The following is a 19326-nucleotide window of genomic DNA, read 5'->3' as shown; positions in this document are numbered from 1 at the left end:
AAAGAGGATGCTGCTTTGATGTTTTCTTTCCTACGATTTCTTAGGAGCAGAGTTAAAAAAAACGTACAGAGTAAGGCAAAAAAGAAAAAAAAGATCAAAAAAAGAGGAAAATAAAAATGAAAACACGTGCGCTTTAGCCGGTCGACGAAACATCAGAGAAAAGTAGTGAGCAACCGAAAGGCGGAGCTTTACTTCACGGTTTCGCGAATCAACGAAATCTTAATAATTTCTTCAAGTCTGCACGGCACTTCCTCACGGTCTGTTACGTCCAGCGATGCGAAAAATGAATGGATGCGAGAGAAGCAACGAAAAAGAAAGAGCAATGAAAAAAAAATCATAGTAATAATAATAATAAAATAAATAAATAAATAACCGTACCGAAAGAGACGGACTGAGGGATGTTAAGAAATTTATGAAAATAAACGTACAATGTAAATTATTTCCACGTCGTCTGCAGCAGGTCTCTCTTCTTTTCACCGTCAATTGACACTCTCAGCTCATCCCGCCTTTTTCATTTCGTCGCACGAGTACACTCGAGAAGAAGAGACATAAAAATGAATAAAATACCACTTTACTACCCTTACAGCGCAGATTTTAACCTTCATTTACATTCCACGATTACGAAATCGGTGCCCTTCGGAAGCATTACGAGGATCTGATGAAAAAAATAATAAGATATTCGGTATCGCTCTACCGTCCGAGCGAATGGTCGAAGAACTGAGACGTAACGGGAGATTCTGGCAACGAAACACGCGGTGTCTTCGGAAGGTCCGCGAAAATGTTGCGGGGCGTCTATATTGTCGCCTGACAGTACTCAGCATTGTGAAGACAAGTAACAAAGCGAGCCCGCAATTTCTTACCGTAACGAAAGATAAATGGATTCCAAGAACGGGGCATTCTCGAAACAAACAACAACGACGATTCAGCACCCGCAACATCCCAAAGATGGCTCGAGGTGTGCGCGCTATTATGTATCAACGTATCACCGTCGTCCGCACCCTGCGATGATGGATCAGGAAGCATCCGGAGTCCCGTTCTTGTCCTATAGGACTAAGAATGCCTGGGAGAGAAATATGACCGTGGGATTGGCGAAGGAGAAATACGCGGAGGAGTTCAATAAGATTGGAAATTCAATAATTCGTTGAATTTATTTTCATCGAAAATTAAGAGAAAAAAATCTACGGAAAGAAAAGCATAAAAAGTTTTTCGATTTAATGAAATAATTATGCTTTTCGGAACATCGGCGTGTCTTTTACAAACCTAGATCTTATCCGTTGATTATTCAATACATTTCTTCTCCGGACTTCAGATGTGACGAATAACAAAAGATTGAAACGTCATTCAAAGTAAAAAACAAATTGATATATACGATCAGTATCTTGGCTAGCGATTTTCCTTCGAAATCTCCTTCATTTTAGTTTTCACCCTGCACCCGACTCAGCTAATTTTCTTCGCATAGACAGCTGCGTATACCTGCAGTATACCGCAGACTTGAAAATTGGAAAGGCGGAGAGTAGTAGTTAGAAATAAATAATGTAAAAAAAGAAAAAAAAAATTAAAAAGCAAAACCAAGCGAAGCTGCAAATGCGGCACGAGAAGGACGGAGAACCGCTGGGTTTTTGCGATCGCCCGACATGGCGTCTCATTTTCCTCTCTCTCCCTCTCTTTCTTTCCCGACTTTCCCAAACCCGTCGTACATACCTAAATTCCCCTGTCCGTGCACACCGCGCAGTATTATTTTTCTAACGAGCGACAAATATGCGAGGAAAGCTAAATTCGCGGTCTCAACTCGCGGACGACTTTAATCGCACCGCGAGAGGTAAGCTCACTTAAATGCTAAGTTGGCGTATAAATCTACGGATGAAACTCACCGGATTAAATTCCCCGCGCACAGTTTGTAATTTGTACGCAGGCTCTTGCCGAGATTAAAATGCAAATCTAAATCTTAATATGAAATAAGTCTGAAATATCGTTATATATGTCTATATATATATTTTTTGACAAGACCGCGGTGACGTTCCTCCATCCCTCAATTCCCCCATCCCTCCCTCATCCCTGAAAAACTAAATCATCAGTATACTCACAGAGTTTGCAGATTGATGATCGTGTAGTGGGCCAGGTAAGTGTGCCGGTACAACTGTAAAAAAAAAAAAAAATGGATTAAATCAATACAAAACAGCTATTCCAATTTGCATTAAACTTTCATGATTTTGGGTGCTTATCCTAAAGGCGGAAAAAGAGATCCATATACATACAGAAAAATTTTCGCACGCTTCTGAAGATGTGGCGTAAGGTAAGAAGAGGGGTGGGTTGATTTCCACGCATGAGAGTGTTAGAAGGACGTGACGTAAGCGACGCACATCAATCCAGACTCGAATCCAGGGTGCAAAGGGTAATTGAAAGAACTGACGAGCGTTGGTAATTATCGGGCATCTGTCGACGCAATGTACACACCGAGGTTGTACAATACCTTTATCCACGTGTGAATGAATGGGGGGGGGGGGGGGGGGGGGGAGGGATCGATAAGGGTCCCGGAATTCTGAGCAACCTACACCACCTACCCATACACCTTACCCACCTACGACGACGGCTACGACGACGTTAATAACTTTGTGGCAACCTGAAATTAATTACGTCTTCTAATTGCAAATACTTGTTCCCATTGTTCGACGTCGATGTCAAATTTCATAAAACTATAGGTCACGCCAGAATTCATTATAATGAAATTTCGAAATTCCTGCTGCAAAGGATTTGGCCACGAGCTGTGGCCACTATATATATTTTACAATTTTTATATTCTCAAACTTCAGAGTTATTTGGTCGTTTTTCTTTCATTCTTACCGTACAAGCGTTGTGGCAAAATTCAATCTCAACCTTCGACTCTAATCACCTGCACATTTGATCTATAATATTGTACTTCGTCCGTAATTGATGAATGCTCTCGAGAGGATATACAGAGTTTTCAATTTACATTCGCGCAATATTAACCCTTCATTAAGCGCGTGGGGTCCGTGGAGACCCCAACGAAGTTTAATGACTTATGGCTGCGAACTGAATGACAAAAACAGCGCGCGAACGCAGGCAATAGCTTTATTGGAATTTGAAAATGGCAGTATCGAATTTTTTTTTTATTTATTTTTTTTTAGCAGCTGAGCAAAAAATTAAAGACCTGGAGTCTCTACGGCCCCCACGCGCCTAATTAAGGCTTAATCAAGTTTTCATATTATTTCTCACCATGGAAACGAAAGACAGAAGTTTTTTGTCCATTTTCGCGACTACCTGGAAACGCGGTTCAACTAAATCGTGGATGTAAGGATTGTCCGGGGAGTTATAAACGCCAAATTTAATATCACCGTCGATCTATACGTCATATATGTATAGTATATGTATAATATTCTCGACTCGAGGGTGATATTTCGTGACGCTATTTTACCTCCATCAACTCTTTCTGCGCAGAGAGTCATAAATCACGTTATTATACCCTGCTATGTAACGAGGGTAGGTATATACATTGCAAGTGTGTGTATATATATATATATAATGCATATATATATATATATATATATATATATATACATTATATAATATAGTATAGAGTCTGGCTGCGCCGCCGATTTCGGTATAGGTATGGGGCATAATGGACAGTATCGATGCTTCTACATATCCAGATGAATTCAAATTTATGTCCTAACGCGGCGACCGATAGCAGCCAAGTAAAATCGCGGTTCATCGTTTAGTGTAAATAACGCAATATCGGTGATTCCCAGGCTCATGTCGCAACCATGTTTCAACGGCCGACAGCAAGTGTCAATTAACGTGTCAAAACTGATGTCATAGACTCCGACAACAGGTCTATAGATAACGCACAGCTTGGAGATACAAAACCGTAACTGTGATTTCGTATAAATTCAGAAATAGGAAAATAATAATGAACTGGCGTACGAGAAACGTCTCTCCGTTTAATACCCGCCATGTTCATGATTTAAATGAACGAAGGAGGAGAAGAAAAATAAGAAAAAAAAAAAATTAAAAAAAAACCCAAGGAAAAACTTTGGCGAAGAAAAAAACCCAAGCATAAAAGAAAAAAAAAGAAAAAAAAAAAAAAGCAAGACGCCAGCAATTGTCTTGAAATAATGTTCAAAGTGGCTAATAAATGATACCGTTGGTGAAACAGAGTGGTCTCGGGGTAAAATTAATTAGAAAAACGAAGCGTCCCTGGAGTGTAATTAAAGGCACGTGGTAATTAATCTCGAGGGGGGGGGGGGAGGGGGGGGGGGGGGTTGCCGAATGAAAGTGCTCCTCCTCCGATGTGATGAAATATTATGCGATAGGTCAAGGGTACGCGCCTACAGCTGTATACGGAAGGAAGAGCTGAGTGATTGGTTTCGTTGTATTGGCATTTCTGATGGCAGAATAAGGTAGGCAGGCTTCTTTCTGTCCGCTTCACCGTTCATTGAGATAAAGGGGACAATAAGAGGGATGGGGCGGGAAAATCAGGGGGGAGGGAGGGGGGAATTCATACTGTCTGAAACTTCTGTGCATTTACTTGCAAAGTGAAAATTTCTGAAGGATTCGCACAACGTGATTGGTATAACACACTGCAGTTGTGAAACATCTTAGTTATTGGCTGTTAGATTTTTTTTTCCCTCTTCTTTTTTATGCAACGAACAATTTTTCACGACAAATTTCACTCTCTTATTTACCGAGAAATTTGTACACGGTCAAAGCCAGAGTACTTGCGCATTATTGGACAGTATTGACTGGCGTCAATTTAGAGATTGGTTTTCGACGAGTCTAAAATCGATGAAAGACGAACGGACGGACGAACGAATGAATGAATGAATGAATGCATGAATGAACGAATGGATCGACGGATGGATCGACGAATGAATGATATATGCGTCTGGAATACGAGAAGCCCGAGGTGAATTCCTCTTTTACGACTACTTTAAAAGTAAAAAATATTCATAGCTTACTCTCGCGATGCAGTTGCGCGCGGAAAGTCGTGAAATGCTGATTGGCTATATTCAAATATTTAAGTACATTTCAAACTAATCTCAACGTTCACCGAAAAGCATTCAAGCCCGGCTAACCTTGTTACAAATTTTCTACTCGCTGAATATTTTGAGGAAGACTCGGATCGAGCAACGAATTTACACAAAGATTTTCAAAAGCTTCGATCACACCATGAAACTAAAACCAAAAAAGTTATGGATTATTCTACGAAAGTTCAGAGAAAGAATCTGCAGATTTAGACATTGAATGTAATACACGTCGGATATAGAAAATACTTACTACAACTTTTAAACAGATATCGGTAATCACTGACCCCAGAAAGTTCGGGGAAGTTATGGAGGTCCTATATCCTTAAGGGCGACGTGCTTGTACCGAGTCCGGGAAAGTTCTGATAGGGATGCTCGATAAGGGAGGCGGACCGAGATCAGAAATTGAATGAAGAAACTACGCTTTTTCAACGCCGAAATATACAGGCGCTGGTATCTATACCTATACTTAGACCAGTCCAATCTGTGGGATACGATCTAATCGTTCGATCTCCTCGTGATCATCCCTCTCTGCTGTTGAAAAACGATCGACGTATAGGTACCTATAAACCAAAAGCAATAGACCGCGAAGAGTCTGCGCGCGGTTTCGTGGTACTTGAGCGTTCACGCCATCCGCCAGTTCTCCCATGATTTACACCAATAGCTCTCTTGGATACCAGGTATTTCCATTGGAAATTTGCCAAACTTGAGAAAGACCGTACTTAAACGTGCAGTGCTTTCAGACTTTTGAGGGTTTTATAACAACGCATTTTCCCCGGATGGGCTGAAATTTTGCAAGTTGGCTGCGTTGCGTTGCCCCTTAGCGATTATTTTTCTTATTACTTTTGTCATTCATGCTTCATGAGACTATTTTCCAACTTTGACACAGTGAGAATGACTTACCTACATCAAATATCCCTCAATTTGCCTTCCACTTGTCAAATTTGAGTGAACCGATACTCAATAAACAAACTGTCCGAAATGAAATATTCATTCCCCGTTTGTTTGCCAAGGTTCTTCTTTATCACGTTATCCATCTCTATCACGACCTTCCATTTTTATGCCATAAGCGAAGGCTAATATACAGCAACAGCATCAGCAGCAGTGAGGAGTGAATTCGTTCTGCAGGGTGTGTGGGGCGGCATTGACCCCCGAAGGAACGTGCGGCCAACGGAGCGGGACGTAAGTCGTCCTCGTGGCAAAGCCCGGGGTCCCAAGGTGGACAATGGGACGATAATTTCTCCGGTACTGTCAGCGGATTTATGCGAGGTGGTGTAGCGTGCCGAGGTTCGGGTCAACTGGACAGAGGCTACGTGCCTGCGTATCCGTAATAACGTTTCTCTCCCGAACGTGCGGAGTCACGTTATACGTACTCCGGTTCCATTAAGGGGACCGAACGAAGCCCCCGACTCCTCGGCGCTTTGAAAAATGAGGAGCTTTCGAGGATCCGCGTGAAAGCATATCGGAGCTTGTCGATTTTTCTTTAATTAATGGAATGCTATGTCCCGACTCGCGCGTTTTGCATATACCAATGCAAAATTGAAAATCGATCGTAAAAACCACTCGCTCGCATGTACGCCGAGCTTTTCACATCCATCAGTGCACACTCGTTGAATTTTCGGCAGGATTTTTCCCATTCTTCTTCCTCCTACTCACGTCAGAGAATCTGTGATCCAGAGGCCTGACATTCTCCTCGTGAGATAAATAAAAGCTCCAAGACAATTCAATTGTTCGTTTACAAATGTACGTAAAGCTTAAATGTAGCCGAATATCTAACGATGGATTATATAAAATCACAGTGATACTCAAACGACAAAGTTTTTCGACGGATATAGAATTATTACTGCCCGTTAGACGCTAGTCACAAGTTAACAACAAAACATATACTAAATGAAGAATTTGGTTGGTTAAACTGAATTTCTTTTGACGTGAGCAAACTTTTTACCGAGTACAATGCCAGCACCAGAGAAGCTGAACAATCCATCGAAATGGAATGGAATGGAATGGAACGGACCGGACCTTACAAGTATAGCTCTGTCGAACCCGGTTTTGATTTGTATCAGTCTGTTAGGTATAACTATCGGAAATTTGCCGTTGTGCCTGAAGGAGTTAGAGGAGGGACAGAGGCGGCATGCAAACAAACGCACACAAGGATGGAGGAAACACAAGCAGGCACGCGTACAAGGTGGGCGTGCACACGTGTCTATGATACTGTATAAATCACCTAGGACGCGGACCGGAAACCCTTTGGGCGTTTTCGAGGGCGCAGCAGGAAGCTGGACGAGGAGGAGGACGAGACGTGTCGAAGGCTTATGTTCGAGAGGATGCGAAATACCGATTATTATGGAATATCGAAGATGCACTAAGAGTCAAAATGGAACGAGATGGGCCTGCATACATATATTCGACGGCATTTAGCCAAGGCTCACATAACCAACGACGTCCATTCGGGTTATCGAGCAGGTCACGCCATACGTGTTACACATTATGCCTGCACCCGTATTATGGCTAATAATGGCCGGACGGGCAAACAGAACGGATCGAGACACGGCCGATAAATTGTGACAGTATTTACCAATGAGTATCCACTGAGTTACCTTGTTCCGTCCCTTTTTTCTCTTTTTGATAAAGATATTTTTTGTTTCCTTGTCGTTAAGTGATATCGACAGCTGTCATGCTCCGCAATTTCTTTCTTAGTTTCTTTTTCTCTCCTTATAAATTCACGTCGATACCATATTACGCGCCAAGATTGCCGAAGCTATTCGCATTTTCGCGATGAGCCGTTAAGTGAAATTAAAATACGTCGAAAGGTATAAATTATACAAATGCGATAACCGGAGAAATATTCAGGAAGAAACGGGCGTGGATATGGACATGTATATGTATATGTATATACATAAGCTAAGCAGATTTTCATTAAATTCTGCAGTCTCGAAGCGATATGAAAACTTTGTTCATAGCAGTGGAATGTCAACTTTCATTTACCCTGTATAGCTGTATAGAAAACTGTGGTGTAGCATGGTCCAAAGTTGTTTATTGAAAACTTGATATTACACGGGAGAGGTGAATGAAATCCAGTTTGCAAAGAATAGAAGAAAGTTGGAGATATAAGGTACAATTGGTGGAACTATGAGAATCACTGCAACAATTATTAAATATTAGTTATTTATTTTCTTGCAGAATTTAGTAAATTGCATTCTTTCAAACAATTCATTGAATATATCTATACAAATTCCTGTAGAGTAATAAATTCTACTCCTACGTTACATGGTAGAAAAAATTTGCGCGCGGTTTTGGGTAAAACTGAAATGGTTATTCAGTTGAGAATGGAAAATAAAACAGACACGAAAAAGCAACAGAGATATGTTTTCGGTTATACCCGCTAATGGATTTTTCATGCAGGAAAAACATTCGTATACGATCTCCGGCGTGTAATATATAGAAATGATGCGTTAAACTAACTCTCCGCAAAGTGTTATTTGAGTCGATCAAACCTGGAATTAAAAAACGAAGGAAAGAGATACTCGGTTTTAGTTCCAAAGGATCACTACGACGCTGCAGAATGAAAATGGGTCGATAGAAATTGAGAGAACTCTACGGGGATAGAATCGCTGCAGCGAGCTTTAAACTTATTATATTTCCCACCTCATATCCGCAGCTACTTTGTAATCGCGATTGATCGGAAGTTGTTAAAAACGGAAGCTGATAGCGACTTACTACTACCACTACTACTATACTGCTACTGTTTGAGCGCAGGATGATCGAGCAGGAAAATAGAGCGCATCGGATCGCACAATAACAGGTTTCCTACTGTTCAGAATCCGTTTCCGTTGTCGGAGCGTGATGGAAAAAAAGAAAGCGAACAGAGAGAAAAAGGGTGACGCGACGCTGTGAAACCGCGCCCGAATGACATTCCGGCAAATGAATAGCCAGGTCAGCGATCAAATTTTCAATGTAAAAGAGAGCAGTCTCTTCCACATGAGGCTTTGAAGCGTGTCGTCTGCATTGATTGATTCCAAAGTTACAAGCTCATACCGCGCTTTATAGGTGAAATTCCAAGCGATTCCTGCGACCGTGAAAACCCTAACAACGGCAGTAAAAAAGCCATTGAAACTTGTTTCAAAAATATAACGAAACACCCGCCTCGTCGTTTGCCTCGGCGAGTTTTCGTCTTCGGGGCAAGGAAATTTTTTCGGCGAGCATTTCGAGATAGGCACGGAAACAAATGAGTGGGAATAAAAAAGAAGGAAAAAGAAGATAAATAATGGAAGTAGCACATCCAGCTGGCGGTAACGAGTCGGTGCTGTGTAGGGTAGTTTTAAAAAGTATAAGAAGAAAATTACCGCACGGAGTGCGGATCCTTGAGTAATATAACATTTTATGAAGAAAAAGAGAAAGGGGAAGAAGGATATATATGCACACATATATTATATTATATATATGTATTTTATATATACAGTGTGTGTGCGCGCGCGTAGGTATATGTGTATACGCATTTCAGAATCCGAAGCGAAAAGTTTTGACTTTGAAATTGATTTGCTCGATTTTCTAACACGTTGCCTCTAAAGCGAGATCCCCCAGCTGTTGGCTTCAACGGATTATTGGAAAAGCATTTATAATGCTTTGAAAAAAGCTAAAAGAAACGGGAGGGCAGGGAGGATGAAAGAACAATATGAATAATACACAAAGTTGCGAGTGGTGAAGGAAAAATGCAGGCGATAGGAAACGTGACTTCATTTAATCGCGAGTGATCACCGGGATTAAAATTACTCGTACACATTCAGCGTAATCCTTCTCCAATTTCATTTCTCTTTCTCCTTTTATCCTGACGCGTAATATGAAGTTGAAGGTAATCGCATTTCCCTCGAAACGAAGCGACAGATCCCGGAGATAACAGCGAAAAATATTTTCAAAGAATTTCACCAATTCGAACATGGGAATCCTCCGGACTCCCTTCTCTCTTTCTCTTAAATCTCCTTCTCGCTCTTTTATCGCTCGTTTACATCTGCAGCACAGAATGGCACCCTTTAGCCCCTTACTTTTTTCATTTTCGCCATCTAACCCTCAGCGAAAATTCCTCTCGGAGCCTCTTTTACCCCGAATTTACAATTCTCGAAAAATTGCGAGAAACTCTGTGTGAAAAAAATATTTCATACGATGCGTCGATTGATCAGCGACAGAATTATGTAAAAAAAATTGGCTTTAATAAATTTGAAGCAATGACTGGTAAAAATATTGATTTATACCCGGTGCTCGAACTCCAGTCATAGCTCGCTTTGCGTATTGGTATAAAATTTAAATGATTTATTCACATTTCATTTTTCCTAGTTAAAAAATTACAGAGTTTCTTGGATAATTATTATATACTTACTAGGCGAAAACTCTTAGCGATACCGTAGAGATAGATAACCTGAAAATTCGTAGGATAAACATCTCAACGCGTTCACTGTGCAAGGTATTTGAATATTTTTTTTCCAAGAGATACGAGCCTGAAGGATGATCGTTCGATGGGTTTAGCACGTTTAACACAGACTGAAGCGTCGTGAATTCGGGTATCGCGCGAGCTCGGCTTTAGCGGCATCCATCGGATCGAAGGGATGCGCGATAATTGTCTTTGAAGATAGCGGAGGGAGCGAGTGGTCCAGGTAAGGTCGGTACTTGATGGAGCAATATCATTACCGTATCTAAATTGCAGCTACAGGCCTAGCAAGCGGCAGCCCCATTGTCTATTCGAGGCTGAAGCCTTTGTTGGTATTCAAACAACGCCACTTCTCGCCCTCCGCCGTGTCACCGTCAGAATCCAGATTCTGGTTCCTACGGTTACGAAAATAAACACAAACGGTTCCCCGTTCGACAGCATCACGTATTCGATACGCCACCCTTACAGCTCCATGCCCTACAGCCCCAGCCAGATCCTCAATTCCCGCCACATCCTTCCGACATCTCATCCGTATCATGTCGCCCCGCCTTGAATGATGACAAACGCACCAAGAGTCCGGGAAAACGTATCACAGTCCAGAGTCTAGACAATTGCGGAAATGTCGAAAAACGAACTCGTGCCGACCGGTAGAATCGACGCGAAAATCATACAACACGCGAGGATCATGGCACGACTATGAATGTCCTTTGACGCGCGACACTCTTCTCATTCCATGGAATCCAGGGTTATACTAAACTTATCCCCAGCAAACGCAATGTCACGCTATCACCGCTGCTCGTTTTACGAACTCGATGCATCGTGTCGACGGGCAATCAATTAGCCGAGCACTTACTCGACACATGCATGCATTTTGCGAATCAAAAATTGGACCAAAGCAGAGCGTTCTCAACACGGTTAAAAAAAGTTTCACGTAGTACATTCTATTAGCGGTGTAACAAAGATCAGTAATCAGGAATAGTGCATACACAACGAACATATTTCACAACTGCGTTTACAAGAATTGCGCCATGGAGGATTCCAAGTGCTCAATACCAAAAGAAACCTGTTTTCTAATTAATATATCGGCTTATAGAACTGAAAAGTTGAAAAACGACTTCTGTAAAACCGGATGAAAAGTACGGAGTGATCGAAGTTATAATTGTATTGAACTCATCGGACTCGACAAGAGTCGAACACGTTGTCCATGGTCTCTTTGAACGACCTCGGTGCTTTTCACGGGCGAGGATTTGGCCGACTGGGCGAATTTGTATCGACGAAGAGGGATGGAGGGAGGCGGAAAGTCCGAGAGCTTGCGGGACGGTCACCGACTCCATAATGCAGGCATGTATATACCTACACGTGCATCTGGTGTGGGAGAGTGTCGGGTAGCCGGTGTTGGTTAGACGGTGCGGAATTGCTAGTGGTAATACCCAACGTACTGCCGTTCGCCACAGAGCACTGCGGCAAATCCGCAGTGCGAAAGCTTCGCCTTCGGCGTGGGGTCAGTCAAACGGCTAATCCCTCCCATATACATGCCCATGGGAACGGATTGAGCAGTGACAATGTCTGCTGATAGTACCACCCGGTCATACCCACGTGTTCCTGCAGGTCCTGTGACGTACCTCTATCACCGATAGATAGATAGATAGATAGATAGATAGATAGATAGATAGATAGACAACCACTATCGTGTATATTGTGGGAATATTACCGTGCAAGTCAATTATATCAGAGTCCGTATCGGATGCCGCCAATACAGGATCAATGATCAAGGAACGACTGCCTGCAGGTTTGTGAGAAAGAAGGATGCGGTGGAGTAAAGGCAGTAGTTGACTCAAGTGAACAGATCATATCGATTTGGATGTAAATATGACATTGACAGAAATTTTTTTAGGAGATGATAATTGGACTTTGACTTTCAGCTTGTTCCTCTGTCAAAGAACGATAGAACCACGAATGTCTGCACGCGACGCATCTAGTGCCGAAGAAGAGACATGAAATGATAGGAATTTGAGATGTTCATCGAACCGTAATGTTTGACTACCAGGACGCATTGGGGGATAGGCGTATAATTGCGAACCAGCTGGAAGACATGGCATTGGTCGTGATCCGGACACTTGAGTTCTACCCGTTCTACCCAACGTGTTTAATACCCGTTTCGTAATTAGTGTGTTTCACCGGGGGAATCAATCAAAGTACAACTGTTCCAACTGTCATTTCCGTGAGTCGGGTGTCCTATATAGAACCAATTCCCGAGTAGAGGTCAAGTTTCGGCTCTTATTATTATTCGGTCCGAGTACTTTCAATTGTTAGTGCCAAATTAGCGGGACAAGTTCTCGGAGAGTTAGGGGAAGATATTTCGGCCTATCCGTAGCTGCGTAGACGACGGTGATTTGCGAAGGGCGATCATTGATCGGGAAATTAGTTTCATCGAAGCCAAAACGCTGGAATACGATCCTCCTGAAGTATATGTAAAATTCAGATTTTTTAAATTTTAACGTACAGGATATGCTGTAATTAAGAATGATTTTTACTCGATAGACCCGAGATGAAAGTGAATATTTCACTTTTTGGGCCATTTTATCTCGAGACTTCAAAAATGGTTAGAATAAGTGTTTTGTTAATCATGGTATTGAGTATGAAGACGAAATGTTTAAAAGTAGGATTGGAAATGATGTTGTTGAGTACACAGAATCCTGCCTCCTTGACTAAAAACTTGGAAGCTTGTAAGTGAAAATTCTATTTGCCCCTGAGCCAAGAGAAACACGTTTCCGAAGTGTGTGCCTGCAGCTAAGAACGACGTTACGTCGTCTAAACCGTGAGCAAATATTACGTAAGTTCTTGACGTTTGAACTTGAACGATAAAACCGATACATCTACCTTCCTTTGCCTGCAGATGCTTGTCTACGTGTAATAGAATCCGATCCGATTTTATAAATTCACTGCTACCTCGACGTCAAGAGGCGAGTAAACGGTAAAAAAAGAAAGGGGAAAATAAATTGCGCCGGAATTTTCGCGAACGACGATAAGTGAAAGAAGAAAATTCAATTTCTCGCCGCGGTATGAGGGATAAAAGAAGAAGGAATTCACGGTTCGTTCATACTTTTGAGGAAAATTCTTAGCTCCAACGAAGTCGTCTATCGTATAACACGGTTTATTGGCCACTTATTGGGATTCGCGGTCGGCAGAACTCGGGCCAACAGGTGAATCATACCCGCCTACCTATATTCCGTGGAAAATCGTTATCCATAAACGATACGGGGGTGAAAAAAATTCTACCCACTTCTGACCGGGGATCAAAATTCCGTAACGTGCAACCCACTTTGCAATAATCCCAAAAACACTATAGTCTACGTTGAGGTACGGCGATACTTGGTATAAATTTTTTCCCCGTTCGATATACTACTGACCATAAAACAAACGTTCTGATTTTATCCGTATATATATATATATATATATGAATATTTATATTAACACTAAGAATACTTGGATATTTCTTACCTTGTGATAGTTGGAAGCGAGCAGCAGGTAGTTACGATCGGCCGAAATTTCGTAGTCGAAGCTGATAGCCAGGATCTGTAAACGACGTAGGAAATACTATCAGAACAATTGAAGGTCGGACTTAAATCGGTTAAATCGGGGTGGCAAAGTCTCTGGAAAAAGGGTTTGAACGAAAACCAATTGCAGTGAAGAATTTAGGTGTGGGATCCAGTTTGACTTTCTTCTTTTTAATTTTTTCCACGTGCCTGGATGGCGATAAGACAAAATTTCTTCAAGTTATACGAAGCTTAACGATTTAGCACAAACGCGTTAGCGTCGTTAAAAAGAATGGCGATTTACTTTCCAATAAGAATAACGACATTCCCGATAAATCAAGACAAGCTTCTAGATTAAAAGAAAACCTCTTTTTCAGTTCTTGGATTCTCGCCGTTTTTGCAAACGTGCTCGAAACGAGTTCAACGTATAAGAAATACGTTAATTTCAATGAAACACTAAATGGTAATTATTAAAAAAAAATGTAAGTAATAAATCACAACCCATCTAGCTAATCGATCATACCGTTTAGCTTGTAATGTAGGAGTAGATATATTTAAAGACATCAAGATGAACGGAAAGGAAGAAAAAAATTTTTAACTGCAGAGAAAATATATATAATACATGATACTCTTTGTCTTGCTCATCGTCAGATTTAGTTACCCACTTAAGCAATTAAGTAAACGTTATCTCTCCGCGTTTATACTAATTGTCTCCCTCAAGTCCTGAGAGAAGGGTAAAACGGTATGTATATGTATATGCCTATAAAACGTTCGACGATATTACGTAGAACAATGTTTCTCTTTCCAAACTTATACGACATATAATTTGCTTCTGTGTTAAATTCTCGAAAGAAAAGGAAAAAAAAGTGCATAATGTAGGTACTATGTAGGTAATAAGAACAAGTGAGAGGGTAAGAAAATGTATCATCCTTAGGGTAAACTTAGAAAGCGAGACACGAGTGAAGACAGGAAAGGAAGAGAAAAGGCGGGAGGAAAATTGTCGAGACGGCCTGGCGCGTGAAGAAAATTTCTACACCTACAAGGCGGGTGTTACTATCGAGGCTTCCTTATTCCTCGCTCGAATGTACGTTGCAATTTGGCAAAATGACGATAATATATAACTACGAGGAGGCAAAAAGGTTTCGTCTCAACCGTTATCGTGGAAGCCCCCCCCCCCCCCCCCAATTCCTTCCCACTTTATCTCTTTATTTCTCTCTCGCTTTCTCTCTCTCTCTCTCTCTCTCCTATCATGGTAATCAAATTTATTCAATTTCCTCGACGCATGGTTGCGGCGGCGCGTTTCTCCAGTAATGTATCACAATGATAATAATAATAGGAAGGGCAATAATCATAACGTGTAATGATAATGCCGTAGCAGCTTCAGGTCACGGTGTACCGACTTCCCGACAGTGAGAGGGCTCCGGTTCCAGAAGTAATTTTCCGCAGGCGCGTTTGTAATACGGAAATCGCGAACATGATTAAACTATTGAAAAACCGTGTCTCGTTGCGAGATGTGAAGTCATCCTTAAAATTGCAACGATAATAATAAGAGACAGCAATTCGCATTTATTTATAACGTTTCATCGGGATTCTGAGAGCCGTGATGTAGGACGAACCAGACTATACATACCAAGTGTATATAAGTACCTTTGGCCGATGATTAAACCCGTTAGCAATTACTCGAGCTGTGTTGATTCAATTTGGCACTAGACGGTATAACGTTTTTAGAGATATGTACATGCGTGGGGAGCAAACGCGAAGTTGTCGCAAAGTCTGCTAGGGTCTCCGGACTCGGCAACTTTCGACGTTAAAACAATAAGCGTATCCGTACAGTTAAGGATCGCGGTTTTAGACGGAAGTTTATACAGACAACTTCAAGTTGAACGACAGCCGTCCAGACCTCGAGTTATGCACCACGACTTATGTATGTTCATCCAATTATCCAGCCCAACGTAATATACACCGTAAGAAATTTGGTCCACCCTTATCATAATCCAGAGTTATTACATATATATAGAGTATCAAAAGTTGGGCAAGTTTTTACGAGTAAAAAAATATGTATATCGTTTTAAGACTTGAGTTTGAAAACTTATAGATACCGAATTACCCATCAATTTTTTTTTTTTGCACGAATTGACTGACGATGTAAGGGTAAATGCGTTTTATCTAGCCTCTTTACCAAGCAGTGTGCATAAGTAAGGGAAGAAATAGAGGGAGGTAGAGAGAGTTTCTTAGGCAAGAAACGAGCGAGCAGCAAGAAGGGTAAGGAGATGGGGTATAACGCTGAGTGGTTTTACGAGACGATGATTCTCACCGCCGCTCAACGAGAACTTTTCGAAATGGTCGGTGCACGTAGAGGTACGGGGGGTTACTTTAAGGCTCACATCAGCGCGGCTTCAGCTGGGACTCGAAATATCCGCCCCCTTCACCCACATGCAACCCATACTCACCCTCTTCGAGCCAAGAAATGAACTCATTTTAGCCGAGGCGATTGCCTCACGGACAGATTCCGTGCAAAGCTGCAATGGTACCACAGAAGGGCGGAAACGATAATAACAATTCACTTCCGAATATGAAGAACGAAATGCGAATAAACGTAGAAACTTCGATTAACATCAACGTCCGCTAATGATAGCTGCACTCGCGTTTTAATTCGTCAATTTTTACACGAAATTAGGTAGGTGGGTGCTTGATAAAGAGGCTTGATACCTTATATAGGTATTTGCATATATATCTCGCTAGTATTTATATAATAAAAAAATAGCGAACAGAGTGACTTTGAAGCGGGAAATCCAACAAAGGAATTTTTAACGCCAACTTTTCTACATAGTCTTCGGATCTATTACGTATACTTATGTATATACGGAGGTATATATGTGCGTAGGTACACATGAGAGAATGAATCCGGAGCCGGAGGGTAAGTTTTTTTCAAAGGAGTCTCTTTGTGTAAAAGGCCTGGTAAAAAATATATACTCACCATGTTTGTTACTTCTAGTATTGTCCTCGAGGTACCCGAGGTCACGTTGCGAATCACCAAGTTTCCACTTTCGTCTTGGAATAGAATTTCAGTACCTGAAAAGTTAGAGAACGAGAATAAGAAGGAGAACGAATGTAACAGGAGAAGGGACAACATTTTTCCTCCTTTCTTTCATCTTCCATGTACCAATAAATGTGTTTTCTCTCTCGCCTGGGGCAAGTAGATTACAACTAACAAAGCATATCGTACAAGGTTCAGCCGATTATTTTGCGACGTCGCGAGATAAGCCGGGAATTGGTGAAATTCATTCGCAATCCGATTAGAACAGCGCGATTCGGATATATGCAGCGTCGCCGAATCATCGGACGGATTGAGGAATGATCGGTGGACTGGAAACACGCGTATTATAGGCATGCATTCATGACGCACAAAATCCGACCGCCGCATACCAGATATTGAGGAAAACACTACGTTCGCCGGATATTAGCTTCCTCACTTCCGCTGTCAAATATTCGACGATCCGAATCGGGCAAAGCCGTAGCCTGCAGATATATTCGTGCACTTCACTTGGGTACGAATCGACCATCATTGAAAGCTCCGATTTTCCATATTTCCATTGTTCGTAAGCCTATTCAAATCTCGGAATAAAGTGTATTGCAAAAATATGATATAGGTGTAAATAATAGCGATGCCTACTAACCTAAAAATAATCTGTGCATCGCTTAATCCAGTGCAAAAAAATAATCGAACGCGATTCGATTGAATCGGTAAAAATTAATCGATCGGTGAAAATTAATTATTTTTGGTAATCCTTAGTAAACAAGACTTTCAAAGACATCCGAACTTGACACGAAACTAAATTCACGGAGCGTTTGGTTTTCGTGAAAAGGGAAACAGTAAAGTAAATTCGATTATCAGCGCAATGTTTCACCCTCGTTTCGGAGAGAAGAAAAACTTATGTTTTTTACACAATTAAAGCCTAGATACTCGGGTTCCCTTATTAAGGAAACAACATATTCTACGTCTACGCCGTTTCATATTTCACTTAATTTAAATTATTTCATGTTACGTTATGAACATGGCGGTCTCCGAGCATTATAAACCATACGGATGCATAAATTAAACACACGGTGGAAGTAACCAGGCACAAGCATGCATATATTAATATATATATATTCATATATGTATAGGCCTTATGCGTCGAGGATAAGTGTGCGTCTCGGTAAAACTAGAGGCTGACCCAACCGCGGCGAAACCTTATACCTAACCAGAGTTCAACTGAAATGAAAGTTTCATTAACTGGGACACAACGGGTCTGAACCACGAAACAGGGTAGTTTCTACCCCTCGCTGATACGCATAAATATTAGAATCGAGACGCTAATCTATGGAGTTTCGAACCTCCGGATCGGTCGAATTTCGGCCTTCGAATAACCACAAAATTCCGCGCGACGTTTTGCACCAAAAGGTCTTCTCGACACAAATTTGTTAGGTTCGATTTGCTTTTATTATTTTTCATTGCAGCAGCCATATCTTTCAAAATAATGTTCGAATAACGTATTATGAATATTAAAAAAAAAAAACATTTTCTTCGTTTGTAGCAATAGAGGTTGTTTTAATTTATTTTGTGAAATGATCGCGTCAAGTATTACTGTTTCAACTGCTTATTTTATACGAAACGTTTTAATTTTTATTGGATAAAAAATGCAATTATCAAGAAATAAATGTGCATTTGATTCAAAGGAAATTTCTTTCGATTCGACAGAGAAGTCGACGGCAAGGAGAAAAAAAAAATTTGGTGCCGTCAAACGAAACTGTATTCATATTCATACGACTTAACAAAACTTTATAATTTTTGCCATGTATTGTAAATTCATCGATTTTGGTTTATTTTCATTTTCCGTTCTTGCGTTTAAATAGAAAAAAGTAAAAATAGATGAATTCTTAGCAAGTTTCAAAATCTATCAGTCAAGTGATAAGAAAAACCATTCGATAATTCTAATCAAAAATTCTCAATTCTTCTGTATCTTGGCTTCCTACATTTTGACCTATTTTTACGCCTCGACTTTTCTATACTCCCGAGATTCTACATTCTATAAAATCTGTGAAACAGGTTTTCGCATTTATGAAAATTCCATATCGTAACCCTTTTATTTTATCTTTTGATTATTTTGCATTTTCACCCCCGCCAAACATCTGCAGACCATACATTAAAAATAAGTTGATTCGTAGCCGGTGATAAATTAGGGTGTGTAGCGTCGTTTGAAGGTGTCGGCACTTCTAAAATTTCTACACCAACACGAACCTACACAGGCATTAAAAAGAGACGCGTCGCTATGGGGTTGAAGAAGAA

General features: G+C 41.0%; 1 protein-coding gene across 3 annotated transcripts in view; it reads right to left on the bottom strand.

Moving 5' to 3' along the window:
* Nucleotides 1-19326, bottom strand: part of LOC124405143 (venom dipeptidyl peptidase 4) — a 183263-nt gene that overhangs the window by 25114 nt on the left and 138823 nt on the right. For all 3 annotated transcript variants that reach the window (XM_046879802.1, XM_046879804.1, XM_046879803.1), the window contains exons 3-5: nucleotides 16975-17069; nucleotides 13963-14037; nucleotides 2085-2137 (exon numbers count right to left, since the gene is read on the bottom strand). In XM_046879802.1, the coding sequence (XP_046735758.1) occupies nucleotides 2085-2137; nucleotides 13963-14037; nucleotides 16975-17069 (223 nt within the window). The remainder of the gene's footprint in view (nucleotides 1-2084; nucleotides 2138-13962; nucleotides 14038-16974; nucleotides 17070-19326) is intronic.

This window comes from Diprion similis, chromosome 4, assembly GCF_021155765.1.
Source record: "Diprion similis isolate iyDipSimi1 chromosome 4, iyDipSimi1.1, whole genome shotgun sequence".
Taxonomy (NCBI): domain Eukaryota; kingdom Metazoa; phylum Arthropoda; class Insecta; order Hymenoptera; family Diprionidae; genus Diprion; species Diprion similis.
This window is presented reverse-complemented; position numbering and strand designations above follow the sequence as displayed.